This window comes from Xyrauchen texanus, chromosome 37 (genome assembly GCF_025860055.1).
Source record: "Xyrauchen texanus isolate HMW12.3.18 chromosome 37, RBS_HiC_50CHRs, whole genome shotgun sequence".
Classification (NCBI taxonomy): Eukaryota; Metazoa; Chordata; class Actinopteri; order Cypriniformes; family Catostomidae; genus Xyrauchen; species Xyrauchen texanus.
The window spans coordinates 28,819,714-28,838,212 of record NC_068312.1 but is presented as its reverse complement, the minus strand read 5'-3'; the positions used below and the strand labels follow the sequence as shown (position 1 = coordinate 28,838,212).

The 18,499-nt window shown below is 37.1% G+C and overlaps 1 protein-coding gene across 5 annotated transcripts in view; it reads right to left on the bottom strand.

The window, feature by feature from the left end:
• The window catches only part of LOC127630478 (protein kinase C zeta type-like), a 131,919-nt gene that overhangs the window by 38,021 nt on the left and 75,399 nt on the right, over positions 1–18,499 (bottom strand). For 4 of the 5 annotated variants that reach the window (XM_052108028.1, XM_052108032.1, XM_052108030.1 and 1 more), the window contains one exon: positions 1,019–1,150. In XM_052108028.1, coding sequence (XP_051963988.1) covers positions 1,019–1,150 — 132 coding nt within the window. Of the gene's footprint in view, positions 1–1,018; positions 1,151–2,513; positions 2,538–18,499 lie in introns of those variants that run through there. The other variant, XM_052108031.1, reaches the window with a different exon arrangement.

Below are 18,499 nucleotides of genomic sequence, written 5' to 3'. Positions count from 1 at the left end.
TTCAGAGTAAAAAAAATGGCTTAAATATTGAGCTGTTTCTCACCCACACCTATCATGTTGCTTCTGGAGACATGGATTTAACCACTGGAGATGTAAGGATTACTTTTATGCTGCCTTTATATGACTTGCATTGTTTGAACCTACAGACCTAAAATATTCTTCTAAAAATCTTCATTTGTGTTCAGCAAATCTGGGAAGGCATGAGAGTGAGAAAATGATGGCAGAATTTAAATGTTTGGGTGAAATACCCCTTTAAATTCTTGAAACTCAAGCTGAATATTTAGAATGCTGAATATTTTACAAAGTAAAGTTTCAAATTTTCCTAACAAAAATATGCTAGAATAAAAAATGAATGTACTGTTTGAGCATTTAAAAAATGTCTGGCCAAAGAGGCACAACAATAACTTACTGAGGATAACGTGTCCCTTTCTGAAGACATTATTTTAAAGGCATGTGAGATCTTGGCCTCTGGAGAACATGGTTTCAGTAACTTACAAACGTAATCTCAGTCTAGACAAACAATTGAGATAATGAGTGAGAACTAGCGTGAAAGTCAGCAAGTGGAAGACAAAGTTTTAGGACGTCATCAAAAAGAGAAGTCAGAAAGTGTCATTAAAGCTCCTCAGCTTTGGGTTTTGTTTAAAGAAATCAAGACAATGTAAATCTGATGACTGTTAATAAAACAACACTCCCTTGTTGAATTACTGACCTATGAGTAAGTAAAGGAATTTCATATTTCTACACAAATGGTGTTGTGGAGATGATTTATCTGTTTTCAGTCTGTGATTCTCTTTGGCATAGAATCAGGTCAGTTCAAAACAGACACAAGGTCAACTTTTGAAACACTATAACCGACTTCGGTTGGGGATTCACTTCCAATTTTATCAAAATGACAAATACCAGAGAAATTGTTAATGCTTTTATATTTTAAGCCTTTAAGTCTGGTGGTGACCGAATATTTTTTTTTAAAACCCACTGGTCCATAAACACACAAATGAATGCTGTATAATAGACTCACCATATGCCTTTGACAGGTCATTGGAACAAGCTTGTGACAGCGTTTATGGACCAGTAGCTTGCAGTTGATACACTTGTAGCCCTGACGCCCCAGTCCCCATATCCTCTCACTGCAGTGGCCACAGTATGCTTTCTGAGAGAGAGAGAGAGAGAGAGAGAGAGAGAGATGGACATGATTATTGGAGTCAAACTATCAATATTTATAGCCAATTTAGTGGATAAAAACACTGTAACGGGTAAGTAAATACATTTTATAACAAAAACAAAGGCCACATCCACACTAATGCGTTTCCTCACGTCATCACCTTCCAGAGTCTGCGGTACTAAAGAACAATTTTGAAAATCTCCATTTTCGGTGTAGGAAAACGAAGCTAAATCTGTGTTTTCAAACAAAAACATATTAGTGTGGACTTGTCCAAATCAAAGAATAATTTAGTAGGCAGACAGAGCACATCCACCAAGTAATAAACAGAATTACAAAAAAATTAAGTGTTAAGGAAATAAAAAAAAAAAAAAAAAATATGTACATTCAGTATTGTACAAACCTTTTAGGCAGTTGTGAAAAATATTGTATAGTGAGGAATGTTTCAAAATTAATCCATCGAATAATTTTGATTTATCTTTTTATCAAATTGCAGTAAACAAAAGCAAAAAAAACTAAAACAATGTTTGGTGTGACCACCCTATGCTTTTAAAAAAGCACATATTCTCCAAGGTACACTTGCGCACAGTTTTCAAGGTTGTTGGCAGATAGGCTGTTCCAAGCATCTAGGAGAACTTGCCACAGTTCGATGTAATTAGGGTGTCTCAGTTTCTTCTCTCTCTTCATGTAATCCCAGACCGACAGATCCGGGCTCTGTGGGGGCCATACCATCTGTTGAAGGACTCCTTGTTCTGATTCTATGCTATTCTATTTGCAAAGGGAATGTTTGGAAATCTAAAATGGATACTTGTATTGACACACTGAAGCAGAAGATAGAAAATAACCATCTTAAAACAAACAGTGTTTATTTATTAACTGTGCCTAAGCCGTTTGAACAGTACTGAATATACACCATTATTGTATAAACCATTTTTGACAGCATACGAGCAAGATAAGTATTGTGCAAGTAAATTAGAGTATAAAAATAACAAAATAAACCTACATCAAGTTAACAGAACAACAAAAGGAAAATCAAATGTTACTGTAATTAGTAATCAAATATATAGCATTTCAGCATATATTTAGTCAGATTTAGCTGCAGGAATAGGAACAGATCTGATTTGATATCTATGAGTGTATCACTAAACTGCTCCATGTACAGCTAACACATGCTAAATGAGGTATGAGAAGCACCTGTATATTTAAGGCTTAGTTACTGGACTTTTAGATTATCAACAGATTTTATTTACAATCCTGGCAAGGCAGATCTCTTTGCTGACAGTGCAACCAATGTTAAGTTTCAAATGACCACACACGCACGCACGCACACACACACACACACACACACACACACCTGCTCAAACACTCTGACACCCACGCCCTCTGAGTCATAAATAAATAAATCACAAATCCTCAGCTCAGATTGTTGTATTCTGCTCCATCTGTTTGCAGGTAACGAGATGCAAAGAGAATGAGAGAAAGAGAAAAAGTAGATAGTGAAAGACAAACACAGACTTATAGGCTCCAGAGGCTAACAAAAAGATTGAAAGTGTTGCTATGAAAATAATAAATAATACTGTCAAATCTGGGAAACCATTTGTAAGACATCAACAAGAATGATGCTAAATGTCTATGTTTGGAATAGTGTATAACAGTATATCTCAAGTATACTGTGTATGGTATACTAATTTTCTATTTGCAAAAATACCCGTATTAACTACTATTAACTATTAGTATTAACTACTACTTTTGACAAAATGTTCAGTATATAACAGAGCATACCATAAGTAATACTGTATCACACACTGCAATGTGCTTGACCTTCCAGTTTGATGAATGAACCAGAACTGAATACATTTGTGATTAGCAATTCCTCTTTTGTTACTCATTATTTGATGAGACTGCCAAAAGCTTATATATATTTAAACAAAATTTGATTAAAAGTGCAAAATAACATTTTTATTTCCAAGATGCTAACTGGACACCACTCACATGCAATGTAGCATACTACAAATGTTCATTGTGAAATAATTACTACTGTTTCACAAGCTATTATTATTAAATACTAGACAGTATACAGAATATATTTGATGCAGTATACATAATTTAGTAAATAGTAAGGTAAGAATTAAATTCCAAAGATAGCAATTACACACTGTATGCTAATGCAAAGCTAGCATCTTCTGTCCATCTGCCCACCAGGGGGCTCTCTCATAGCAGGACTTCTACATGTAGCGTGTTCATATTAAATCTACTAATCTCTCTGTAATGATCATGCACTTCCTCACCCCTTCTGACAGATCAGTGACTCTGTCTGTTCTACCAGACTCCTGAGTATCATCAGATTCATTGACAGTCAACAAACCCTCAGAAAAGACGTCTTTGGATAAAGGATGTACAGTAAAGTAAGCTGGACATTTCCCTAGGCTCTGTTTTCAAGCCCTGTGGTTGTGTCATGATCCGCATGCTACTGATGAGTTTTTAGACAGCTTTTCCTTAGTACTGTATATGAGAAGATATTAACCTGCTGCAGTGATTTCTCTGTTTTTATGAAGCCTCCATCTCTGATGAATGACCTACATTTTTCTCCTGCTTTCTGTCAGGTGCTCAATTTATGTAACTGAGGTTAAACACTCAGAAATAATTGTTTGAAAGTAGCACAAAGTATCTAAAGCTTGAAGCTGGCATCAAAAAATAAACATGTTCCTTATGTTGAGATCAAGTTGGAAATGACCATATTTACGAGATGTACACACAATAATGTCACAACAATGTAATAAAAAGGGAGAATGTCTAAATTTTCCATGAGGCCTGAGTTTCCAAGATGGGGGTGTCAATTAAAGAATCATGTTGGAAGCTAATGGGTATTGGTTTCACTCTTAAAGCTGAAACATGTCATTTCTGTGCCACTAGCATCACCAAAGTGAATTCCAAAATTAAATATTTCTAAAGGTTTTCAAAAAGGTTTCCGGAACACTACTCCATCCTACCATTGATTGAAAAAATTGTAAAGTCCTGCATCAAACTCACACCATCGATAAAGCACTGTTACACCCTGCACGTCCTTTGGTCTTCATTTTTTTGTTGAACAAATGCTAAAAAGCCGACTGTGTTCTTTTGGGAAGTGAAAAAGAGAGAATGAAATATTAAATATGCACAATGTGGCTATTTTATTCTGACGAAATTCACTTGAAATTACAATTTCAAAACCCGTAAGTAGGAGTTCCACAGGAGGATTTGAAAGCAGCATTAGATCAATCATCAGAATAAAATTATCAAACAAGAATGCCATGGAACCACCTTAAGCAATAAGCAATTATTCAGCTCAGTTCTTCATTTAACAGTGTTCACTCTTACATATAAACAGTCATCTCATTTCTCTCTCTCTCTCTCTCTCTCTCTCTCTCTCTCTCTCTCTCACTCTCTCTCTCTCTCCCATCTAAATTCCAGCACAGCTTCCACCCTGTGGACATTTCAATGAACTTTTCAGCAAATCGAGCCAGTGCTGCTAAGCAAACGCAATGTCAGAGAAACAATTTGTTTCTGGACCCATTTAAAACACATTAACTCTGCACATATTGGGCTTTCATTAAGGATAGTGGATAAAACTTTAAACCCAACCGATTGTCCACAACACATGGCAAACATTTAGCACAGTTGAGTGATTGGGACCTTGAGAGCTAAGCGTATGCCACATGTTTCCCAGATACATCATGGGAATGAACAGAAAGACCCTCTAATATCAAAAGTTAGAACTTATACTACTGGCCCTCCTATAAAAATAGACCACATGAAAGTGACTTAAAAAATTACTATTTTAATTTTTCTTGCTCTTTTTGAAATAAGTTTGGTGTACTATGTAGACATACTCCAAGGTTCTTAACATAAAACCGTTTATGGAAACTAGGTAACAAAATGGGTCATTCTGAAATAATCGCTATATCAGTCACAACCATGTCACAACATCCTATGCGAAGTGGCTAGTAAATCAGAAGACAGAAAAAGATTATTTACAATAGCAAAACAGCATGTTTAATTCTTCTGGTCAGAGAGGAGGTGGAAAACAATCATAAAAAACTTAATTACAAAAAAAATAATATTTATTGCAACCTGGTCTCAGGTTGAATCTATACATTTTTGCAAAACTCATTATACTGTGACAGTAACCCAGTCTCAAAGATGGTGGTAAACTCAAATTCAGGTATTTATTGGAACAAACACAAACACAGACAGCAATTAGAAGGTGAGTGAAGAATGAGCAGATCGATTCAGGAACAGAAAACAGTACTTGATGGTGGTTATTGTATTTGCAGGTTGAAGTATTACTTGGGCAAGAGAACCACACTAAGGGAAGGAGACGCAGAAGAGGAGACTTGGAATAAACTTTGGAATATCGCAGGAGAGGAATCATCAAGTCATCTGAAGTATCAGGTAAGTAGAAGGTAAAAGAGTCTGCATTAGGGTTGCAATGGTAAGAGATTTTCACGGTATGATAACCGTCTCAGAAAATATAACACGGTATCACGGTATACGGTATTACACATTTATTATTATCAGTAAAAATGACCCTAAAAGGATTTTTCTTTTTTTGGATGAGCAAACACTTATAATTGCAACTTGAAACAAATTTAGTTTTATTATAAAACCTTATTATGACCCTATAAACACTTATTTTTCTCTCTCTTACTCATACACTGCTATGATATGATATTGACTCACTTTTACTCTAATGTATCATTTGAAAAATTTGATTTTATTTTTTTACACTTGTATTATAGACCCACCTATTTATATGCACTTATTCTAATGTGATCAGCTTGCATGGTAGCTCACATGGTAGAGCAATGGACATTGAACTTAGCAGACTGCGGTTCAAGACCTCTCAAGAATGCAAGCTGAAACATGACATCACAGTGTCATAGAAGCAACATGAACATACATGCTTGCTTAACAAAATGTGCTTTTCATTTCGCTTATGCACTTTAAAACATTATCGGTTGGGTTTAGGTGTTGGTTGGGTTAGGATTTAAGATAGGGCTGATTTCATGGGCTGAGACCATTACAACCTTTAAGAAACGGCTGAAGACACACCTCTTCTGCAAGCACATAATTAATCAGTCTCCATAAATAAAGCCACCTCCTGACAACAACAACATCCAAAAAAAAAATCTCTCTAACTCTCTTTTCTCTACTTTTTTATATTTACACTTCTGTACTACTGACATATGGCATTGCTGTGCAATGGTGGCTCTTGATAAATTGATTGTGGTTTTTATCAGACAATTTATCTTGCATGATAAATTGCTTTTGCTAAACCTTTTAATGCAAATGTTAAGCGTATAAGTAGACTTCATAGAAAAAAAGAGAAATATTACGTACAAAATGTGCACTACAATATAGCCCCTATGAATATGAAAGTATCATTGGGTGGGATAGTGTAATGTCCCAAATTCAGAACTCTGGAAGAGCTCATTTCTAAGCTTTACCCATAAAATTATGGGTGAAACCCTCTTTTCAATTAGGCTGTACACATTTAAATCATTTTTAAATCATTACAGCAGGAGGTGACTGAGGTAAAAGAAGAGACTGAATATGGCCAGAGACATAAGTTTAAAAGTAATGCAAAACTTTCTGCACAGCATGAGAGAATCTGTCTCCTTTTTTGCAACTCATGATTTTTTTATAAGGAGCAGCACAGAGCACCACAAGAGGATCAAACAGTTATGTCAGACACTTTCACATGTGCATCCACCCACACACGCACACAAAACACACTGTCCTATCCTCCTCTCTCTTTTTTATCGCCTGTCTCTATTTCTTTTACTTCTATTTCTCCACTCTATCTCACTGCCTCTTTCTCTTTCTCACTGTCTGTTTTGAATAAAGGGAATAAAACATAGAGCGATCTAATTCAAAGCCATCCATGTTTTTCAACATTTCTTAAAGCATACTTATGGGGACAATTGGTCCCCACAAAGTGATAAATATATGCTCACGCTCACACACACACACACACACACACACACACACACACACACACACACACACACACACACACACACACACACATGTTGGTCTACCTATCATTATGAGGACTTTCCATAGACATAATGACTTTTATACTGTACAAACTATAGATTCTATCCTCTAAACCTAACACAACCCCTAAACCTAATCATCACAGAAAACTTTCTGCATTTTTACATTTTCAATAAAACATTGTTTAGTATGATTTTTAAGCGATTTGAATTATGGGGACACTAGAAATGTCCTCATAAATCACATTTATAGCATAATACCCTTGTAATTACTAATTTGTAACTTACAAAATTGTCCTCGAATCACAAAAAGCACACATACACACACACACACACACACACACGCACACACACACACACACACACACACACACACACACACACACACACACACACACACACACACACTACCGTAAGTGGGACACTGATATTCAAAGTGATCAAAGTGTGGATTTCTATAGAATTGGAGTGCCAGTCCATATCAGAAAGCTTTGCCTGCAGAACGACCAGCTCAAAAACTCCCACGTAGATGGCACAAGCACTGTGATCACATAAAGTAAACACTAATCTCTTTATTAGACTAAGATCTCTCAGATCTCAAAACAGCGGCAGTAGCAGTTTAATCTGCTCAGAGGAGTTGAGCACATTGAAATGAGTGCAAAGCTTGGTTCTGCATGAAAACAGAAAAAGAAAGAAAGAGAGAGAGATGCATCAGTTAGAATGGGTTGAAAATGATAGGCCTAGACATTATAATACATAAAAAGTAATAGACAGTATTGTAACAGGTAAAGGTTGGGCAAGGAGGAGGCAGGAACTGGCTAAACAGTCAATGTAAAGTTTAATGATAAAACTAAACATAAAACAAACATAAACAAACACAGACACATATGCAATGTGGCGCATGCATCTCTCTCTCGAACTGGCACCTCCAGCTCGTCTTTATCCCCCTCACGGCTGATTAGCCTGATTCAGGGCCGGCCGTGTGTCCTCGTGACCCTACCCCACCCTCCTGCTCTTCACAATTATATTCCAAATGGATCAAAAAGATTACCATTAATAATATACTCAGTGATTTTCTTTTGATAGAGCCTTTGTCTAGGAGCCCATTAACAACTTCTAATGAATCAGTAATCTTTCGCTTCATATAATTTTCCAGAAAACCTTTATGTATTTAAAGTTGTCATGGAGCTACAGCCCTGATCTTCGGCTGTTATTAAATAATTGATCATCCAATACCAATGTTTGGCCGATACATTGGAGCATCTCCAATGGAAAGCTCAAAGTCATAGAGGAAACAAACTGTTAAGCAAACAAAAATCCTTTCTTTTGCTCACATGTAATTGTTTAACAAGAAACAATTATAAAGAATAGGGAAAGATTACGTAAACCAGGTGGTTAGGAGAAAGCTTGACATAGCCAAGAAAGACACACTGTTTGATTTTGTTCTGTTCCCTCTCAGCTTGGCAAAGGCTCCACACCACACTTGGAGAACCACGGTGCTGGATTACACTCACGTTAGTAAGTTTAAAGGAAGATTTACCTGAGATGACTCAGATAATATAGCTGCCATGGATCTCTGGCTACTGGATAAAATAGATTTCCATTTCCACTGTATTAATGTAATAGGGTTTTTGGCCAGGAGCCACATAAGCACACAATAACCAAGCTATCTAAACGAGGAAATTCTTTGGGCTTCTTTTGTTTTCACAGGTATAAAGGTAATTATAATTACTACAGAGTTCACTCTAATGCTCAAAACAATTAATTGTATCGAGTACTGAAAAATAAATCATACAAATTAGTTCAAATAAATTTACCTTGATGAGTATTTAGAACTTTCTCTTTCTTTTGAGTTCACCAAACTGACACCTTTTAAGTAACCTGAATAGTTTTATAGTTTTGAGTTTAATGAACTTTATATTTCTCGCTTTATATTTACAGAAACTAAAATTGACCAATTGAAGCTTCAGTTTGCTATAATAAATATAAAAGCTATTGGGCATTCCTCGTTCCTCTTTTTTTCAGGCTTTACTTAATCTATTTGTGTTGGGACAACATGTATATTTTTTGTTTGGTTAACTAAAACTGGGCAGGGGATTTCTGATTCCCAGCATGCTTTGCACGGGACTTGACAGGGAGAATAAAGGTTAAAATGAAGTGATATATAATGTGTCTTTGTGCAAGATGTATGTAAAGGTGGGAACAATTGCTAGTGTTTAATGCTTTGTTGTGTTATTAAAAAGAGTTTATTTTGGAGATGCTGGAGTTTTGAGGGCTAACATTATGGTGAATAATGGATCTAGAGTTTAGGCTGAGGATAGGAACAAGTTAAGATTGTTAAATGTTGCTTTACTCATTAAAGAGTTGCTATGCAAATCAAAGCTTAGTGTTTCCAATGAGCATTCATGCAGGTATGCACAATACAATAGAGGTAAAAGATACAAATTGTCCCTTGAAAAAGGACATGCATTAAACTTGTAAAGAGAATGTCATTCTGAACTAGTTTGAATTGTATTTGATACTCATTCATTTCATCGCCACATACAAAGGGACATATCGTGGAAAACAAGATGTATTATAATTAGACATATTGTAACGCTCCTCAGTCCACCAAGACATTTTTCTGTTATGCTGTCAGAACTATTAAAATTATTAACATATGACTGCCCATATTTACTGTACATATGAACAACATTCTGAACTACAGCAATAAGTAATATCTTAAGAGAACATTTTTAAAATGTAAATCTTAAAGGTGGCAAAATAGTCTGTTTAATTACAAGGGTGAGAGAGGGTGAAAATGGTTATGAAAAAACATTAATTACATTCTTGGTGCAAGAAACTTGACAACATTATAAGTGGACTTAATCATATAGATCAAATTATACAACATTTTTGTGTGTAGTGGTTTCTGTAGGTGTAAAGAGCTCTGTTAAGTGTTTGTTATCTTTGGGCAATGGTGTTGAAAATGCAGGTCAGTCGGATATGAAATGAGAGAGACCTGGACTCGGTTTTTATCGACCGTGTCCTCAGAAGAGCCAAGATGAGTGAAGTGCCTGGAAATGATCTCAGTGTATTAACACACAAACACACACACACACACACACACACACACACACACACACACACACACACACTCTCTCTCTCTCTCTCGCTCTCTCTCTATTAAAACACATACCATCTAAAAAGCTTAATGGTCATATACAGTTTGTGCATTTCCAGATCCATCACTTAATGCAAGTAATTTGAAACAATCAATTTGTTACTGGTTACAGAAGGACACACTAACAGCAGAGTCCTCTTATAAACATCCAACTGTCAACTAATATCCACACAGAAATGAACACACACAAAAAATTTAAATGGTCAACATTTACTATCCCTCATGTTGTTCCAATTTGGCATTTCTTACATTCTTCCAAGTAACACAAGGAAACCATTCACTTCTATTGCATTACTTGTCCAGACAATACAAGTAATGGTGAGTGGTGACTGAGGCTGTGTTTTGTGTTACACAGAAGAAGAAAAAGGTAATATGGGTTTGGAACAGCATAAAGCTCACCCTAAAATAATAAATGACAGAATTGTCACTTTTGGTTGAACTATCCCTTTAAAACTGAAGATCCATTCCTCTGCTTCTTACACTCCATCCCCCAAAACCACTGTCAACATAATATATAATGTTTTATGACATTAATCATAAAACATTGCCATTCTGAGACAATGGGTGTTTCTTAATTCTAAGAATGCAATGGACTTGTGTTCTTATGAAGACCAGTCTTGCCAAGCTACCTTGGAAGAATGAACTCGGAAAGACAGGAGGACGCAGAACGCATCTATTGTGAGCTTTGAGGTGTGCTGTGACCTTCCTGTTGCGCAATTAACAGTCACAGAACATTTGAATCCAGTGAGAGAACTTCTGGCATTATGACAGCATTAATGTAATCACACCAGTGACATTTTGCAGGACAAGTGACATGTTAAAAGAATAAAGTCTGTACACACTTGTTTTCTCCATGTTTATTACTGTGTTAAAATGCCCACAAACACAACAAATGTTGACGGAGAATAACGACTCTCACGAGCAGTCAGACTTTCGCAAGTTTACACCGGGAAAATCTTGAGGAAAAAACAAAACGATAAATGTCCTTCATCTGACACCGTAGTACTGAGTTCTTGCCCACATGTCACCATCCGATCCATCCTCGATTTCAAGGACACATCTGGGTATTTTCCCAGTGTTCTAGGATCTTGAGTTCTTGAGGATTGGAATCGAACTTCGGCAGTGGATGATGACGTAGAATGAGTCCAAAAAGCTCAATTAAAGTTGATTGTGTTTTAGGAGCTGTTTCTTACATCACAATGGCCAGAGCTGTCGTTTAATTACACTCTAAATCATCAACAGTCTGTCTGATACAACAGATGCCACACCTGCAACCTCCATCACCGCAGCGACAGATGCCACTTTCACTTTTTATGACATCATAAATTAATCTCTGGGAAAATCTGCTCCGCTTTTTATTTTCAGTTACAATATAGGCAATCTCCAGAGCGTTCTTCTTATCAAGGAGCCTAAAACAAGATGATCAAACACTATTAATCCCTTGTCTAGTTCCACACGGTTATAGGAAAATAGCCTTATAGAAGTCCCAGGAGGCTTGATGCATTCATTAAATGTAAAAACTAAATTTCTTCAAAATTGTCAGTGGTTTGCTTTAAAGAGCAACATGCAGGTTGAATTTATAACTGAATTAATACTTTATATTGTCTGCAGAGGTCTTTTAAAAACACATATGTAGAAACAGTGGCGGTCTTAACATAGAGGCATAGGTAGGCGGCTGCTTGGGGCCCCCTACCAGCGGTCGAAGTAGGGGGGCCCCCAACCAACCTAAAACAAATAATAAGAAATAATCAAATAAAAGGCCCCTTATCATCATGAACGCTTCAAAAGCATAGTACATTTCATTAACATTCTTAAGAAATACATTGAAGTGTTGAAGTACTGGTTAAAATTTCCAGTTAATGGTTGTCTGTTCCTACACATACACCCCCTATTTTCACAATGAAATGGACTAGTCCGTAACGGTGCGCGCCGCGAAAGATAAACACACAGTGACAGGAGGACAGGGATGTACACAAACAGAGCCGAAACAAGACGAGTCTAAACACGAAAATGAAAAGAAGTTACCCAAGCGGCTCAATTAAAAGAAAAAAGAGAAAAGACGCTGATAAGTATTTGGCAACGCTGCCAAAGATGACACACTTTTTTACGGCTAACGTTACTGATACAGACAGGAATAAAAACGTCCAACGAGTTGAACATGCCGCTACAGCAGCAGCTGTGAAGTGGTGCTAGGTGAGGATAACGTCAACCAAGAAATTGAAGAGGACATCGCGTTGTTGCCGCCCGCCGTCACCGACAGTGTTATCGAGGTTGACACTGAGGAAGAGTTGTCCAGTGATGGCCATTTTGACAGCGATGAGGAGGCTTTGGTGAGTCAACCTGTGAAATTTACGGTAAAACATTTTTTTTTTACTAACGTAATTGTAGTAGCCCTATGGTTCTACAGCATGTGATCCATCATATGTTGTGATAACGTTAACCTGAAGAATTTGTAAAACATTGTGCACAACAATGAAGGTTTGAACTTTCAGACACACACACACACAGAGATCAAGATTCAGCATAATGAATCATTATCAACAACTGTGATGATATAAGTGCAGTGCATGATGGGAGCCATCAATCAAAACTCATCAATATTTCCCAGCATACATTGCATCATGAATAAATTATGCTGAATTGCCTAAAGGTGATGATACACAGGGCAACTTTTTGAGCAATGTTGCTTGGGCACTTTCCCATTGAAAATGGGCAATACATTTCTATCTGGATATTTTAGATCGGTCGTAGGCCCTGTGTCACATCTGGTTGCCTGTTGATGGCAACATTGCCCAGCAACATTGCTCAAAAAGTTGCCCTGTGTATCATCACCTTTAGTATTTTCTTTTATTATTATTATCTGGTTTTATTTTTGCTGTTGTTATTGTTGCAACTTTTTTGTAGCTTGTTTTGTGATGTTCAGAGTTTTATCTGATTATTTTGTTGATTGTCACCGTTGTTGAGATTCATATGCTGATTCTTGATGTCTGTGTTGGTCTACATCATACTGTAGTTCAAAACCGTTATTGTACACCATGTGTTTTTAAAGTTCTTCAGATTACCTATTTGGCACAGCTAGCTCGCATGCGGTAGGTTCACAGAGCTTTAATACTCAAAAACGTGAAATATTAATTCGTATTAAGCATTCCTCTCTGTAGATCAGTGAATCAGGCCACTACATAATGATTATGTCATCATCAATAAATAGCCAACAACACCTGATCACATTTTCTCTCGGATTTTCATGCCATAACGAATGTGTTTTATAATCAGCCAGAGAAAATCTTTTTGTAAATCTCACTGTTATTTTTTACTTTTTTTTTTTTTTACAGTGTAGTAATAGCCCAAGCTGTGCTAATCCTGCTGCCACCGACCAAAGCACTGTAGGCTTGCTACGGGCCGTAGATTAGCTTTACCTGCCTATCCACCATTCAGTCTGTAAATTTTTTTTGGCGGGGGGGGGCCCATACATACCTTCGCCTTGGGCCCCCAATTTGCTAAATCCGCCACTGTGTAGAAATTACTAATGAAATCTCATTTGATGTAGAAATTTTGATGAAAATGTGCTAGGCTCTGGAATACGCCTTTCCCGCTATAGCAACGCGTCATATGACGTAGGGCGAGACAAATAAAAGAGCTCGCGGTCACCGGTCAGCTCTCTCATTGTTGGGTGTTGATGTAGTTAGAGCAGTAGTGAGAGACAGAAAGTTTTAGATCGAGTTTTAGAGAAGCCATAATGGTAAATTATTGTGTTTGTGCTGGTTGCACGAATTCCAGCCTGTCAGGACATCGTGTCCATCATTTTCCTTCTAGGAAAAACAAGGCTTTTCGGTCGTGGGTGCGTTTTGTGCAGGTGAAGAGAGCAGACTTCACTGCTGCGTCTGTTACCACACACTCGGTCGTTTGTGGGGCACATTTCACTCCGGAGAATTATCGACCTGGAGATTTGTTGGAGTCTCGGATGGGATTTCAGAGTAAGGACCATGTGAGGCTGATTACTGATACTGTTCCCTCGGTGCACTCGATGGAATCAAGTCCACCGTCAAAGTTTACACCGGATTTTGGCGCGGGTGGGACTGGAGGACCAAGTGCTAACGTTAGCAGACATTCTGTGCAACGAAAACGAGCACTTAGCAGAGTAAGTCTTACTTTTAATTATTTTAACTCTTAATTTGTGTAATTTCGTAATAATAATAGTATAATATTTTGATATAATATATTTTTTATAATAGTAAATATTTAATATTTATTTAGTATAATAATACAGAGAGAGGGAGAGAGACTGAGCTTTAGGACAGGTTGTCGTAACGTAATTGTCTGCCTTCTGAAATGAATTTAGTAGTTTGCACAATGCCATCATAGGCATGTTCGTCCACACCGGAGAACTCGGTTTCTTCATTTGCATCCATTGTAACCTGAGCTTGAGCTTGACCAGACTCCCTCGGCCATCGTCACTTCCGGTTAGTGCTTTATAGACGCGGAAGTTATTTTATCACAATTTATCTCAAAATATCTTTAATGGCTAAATATATATTACTCCAGTTCAGAAAATCTAGTTGTTTTATCATCAACATACACTATGCTATATAGGGGTGTCCAACCTGCATGTTGCTCTTTAACTGCTAGTCGACTAATTGGAGGTGCTGTATAATTAGGCTGATTAAAGGGACATATTAGATGCATTTCTTAGGGGTTGTTCACATAGGACGCTTTCTTCAGTTCAAAAACCCCCCAAAAAACAAAACATGATGCAACGCAATGGCCAAAGACTTTTGTATGTGTGTTAAAATCTCAGAGAAGTTGCATCTTCTTCTTCATCCCCTTGAAACAATTGCCACAAAAAAATTTAAAAGGTTAGTTCACCCAAAAATTCTTGTAATTTACTTGCAATGATGTTGTTCCAAATCAACAAGACTTTCTTCTGTGTAACACAAAAGAATATGCTAGCCTAGGCAGAATGTTGGGAACTGTCACCATTTACTTTTCATTGCAAATTTTTCCCATACAATGAAAGCATATAATGACTGAGACTGAACATTCTGACTATTGTCTTCCAAGGGAGAAAGTCATACAGGTTTAGAACAACACAAGGGTGAGTAAATGACAACATTACTTTTATTTTTGTCATAATCTCTTTAAAGATAAAAAATATATTTCTAAATGATGAGAGCACAAAAGAAGTAAAAGAATAAAGTAAATAGATTGTTTGTCCAAAATAGACAAGAGAGAGAAGAGAGGAAATAGAACCAGAGGTGCTGATGACAGAACAGGAGGGAAGGAACAAGTCACATCCTTAAAGGAGAGGGGGCCCCTGGGGGGACATGACCTTCACCATCACTTGTTTCTATGGCGGAGGAAAGAGAGTTGGAAGAGAAAACTGCAATTGAAAAGACTTTAAACAATCCAAAACATTAATACAAGTGATCCCACTTTATATTAGGTGTCTTTAACTATGTACTAACATTAAAATACATACAATACAATTTAATTAAATTTAATTATTGTGTAACTACATGTTGTTCTGCAAAATTCTCATAAGATTCACATTTGCTGCCACTGAGGTTGGGGTACTTTACAGGTAGGTTTAAGAGTAAGGGTAGGGTTTAGATTAGGGTTAGAGTTTAGAGTAAGGATTGGGGTAGAGTTAGGTTTAGGATTAGGGGTAAAGTAATGAGTGTAACTACAGATGTACTTAAAAGCAATTACATTAAATGTAAGTACAATCCAACAACACGTATGTGCATTATAAGTACAGTGTATTAAATGCTTGACTGCATACGCAGAGTTAAATACACATAATATAATGTGGGTCCAAGTTCAAATGAGATACTAAAAACTACTCATATACACTAAAATGGTTACTAAATAGTTTTGGTCACCATTCACATGTATTGTATGGGCCTACAGAGATGAGATATTCATTTAAAAATCTTTGTTTGTGTTCTGCAGAAGAACAAAGTCATACACATCTGGGATGGCATCAAGGTGAGTAAATGATGAGAGAATTAAAATTTCAGGGTGAACTATTCCTTTAAGATACTTCCTCTTATACCTTAACTCACATTTTCTTGTCAAATGGCAACTGTGATTTTAATCAAATCAAAATGTGACAGGACATTTTTAAGGTGAAAAGCAAACTCAACTCTTTCTTGAATTAATGAATATTACATTTATATAGCTCTTTTCTGACACTACACTCAAAGTGCTACATATAGTGAACAGGGGACTCTCCTCATTCACCACCACTGTACAGCATCCACCTGGATAATGCGATGGCAGCCATAGTGCGCCAGAACGCTCACTTAACACCAGCTGTTGGTGGAGAGGAGAAAGTAGAGTGATAAAGCCAATTAATGGATGGGGATTATTAGGAGGAAATGACTGATAAGGACCAATGGGGGAATTTGGCCAGGACACCGGAGTTACACCCCTACTCTTTACGAGAAGTGCCCTGGGAATGACCAATAAGAGTCAGGACCTCAGATTAACATCTCATCCAAAGGACAGAACATTATAGCCAACGAGACTGCTGACGTCAAGATTTGTTAGTGAAAAAGGAGTTACATTTTGGCCTTTTCTCACCCAAAACTGACTGGATTTCTTCTGAAGACATGGATTAAACCACTGGAGTCATATGTATTAGTTTTATGCTCCCTTTATGATATTTTTGGAGCTTTTGGTCACCATTCACTTGCATTGTATGGACCTACAGAGCTACAGGTATATTCTTTTAAAAATCTGCGTTTGTGTTCTGCAGAGGAAAGAAAGTCATACACATGGGGGATGGCATGAAGGTGGGTAAATGATAAAATAATTAAACATTTTGGGTGAACTATTCCTAAAAACATTTCCACTTTTCACTTATCTAGAGGGGTAAGATATTGTACCTTAACTAGAAGTCATTTGTGGGTTGACTTCCCAAAAAGTGTGATCGATCATGAAAACGATGATGGAGAGTGATCATGCATGATGTGACTTTTCACTTAATTCAAAATCCAGTGTCAATTACCTGACAACTAAACACAAACGTGCCAAGGAAGCTTATTTTAAATTTTGAGATTGATTATGTTGTGACTTTGAGGAGTACATTGATTATCAGAGACTTCTCATGGCAAACAAACTGATACTGTATACAGTTATGAACATGTAATTGCCCCTTGAGTACTCGGTGAGTACTCAAGGGGCAATTACGAGACTAAGTAATTAGTCTGAGTACTTGAGTAGACAAAATGACCAAAATGCCTATCCCTAGTTAAAGCCTGGTGTTTCACATTCAGACACTCAAATGGATGTCTGGGTTTGGCAGAGATTTGTGGTGTCAGCAGTCTGGCATGAACATAAGTGTACTTATCTGGTCTAAAAATGAGACAATCTTGTCAGTTTCAAAACAGATTCAACATAAGATTATGATTTCATATGATTTTGAAGACATATTCACAATTAGCTTAGTGATGATATCCTGTAACATTCAACAAATGTGGTCATACATCGATTACCTCGTTAAACTGGGAGAAATTAGATGAGTAATTTACGCACATTAACATGACACACACCTGCTGTGGTGACTGGCAAGTGTGAGCTTTTTCAGGGCATCGTGCCACAGCGCTGTGCTCATCATGTCTCTCTTTCTAAGCCTTGTTCTGTCTAAGTTTTTTTTCTTGTTCTCTTTCTTATCCTCTTTCCTAGCTGAGGGGGATTGAAACGTATTCAAGAAAAAGGACATTTCAGCATTTGTAAAAATAGCACAGTTAAATAGAAAAATGTCACTTTTCTCTCCCTGTCTTTGTTTCTCTCTCTTTCATGTTGTTTTGATTATCTGGCTCATGTTCTGCTCAGTAGAAGAATGAGGACTTCTCCAGGAAGAGGTCTGCATTAACAAAAGAATCCCTCCAGGGAGGAGATCTGATTAAAGGAAGGGCATCGCTGCATACCATAGACACTGCACTCAAGAGCATCCATCTCGTCCTCCTTTTCCATCTCTCTCTCCCTCTCTCTGTCCTACCCTTCGCTTTGTTCATACTTTACAATAGCCGATGCAATAATGCTTTTTATTCTAGTGCTAGATCAAGTCGGGCGAGAGAAAACAACAAGGATACCAAACTACTTTTCCCAGACACTTATTGTAACAGTCACAACTGC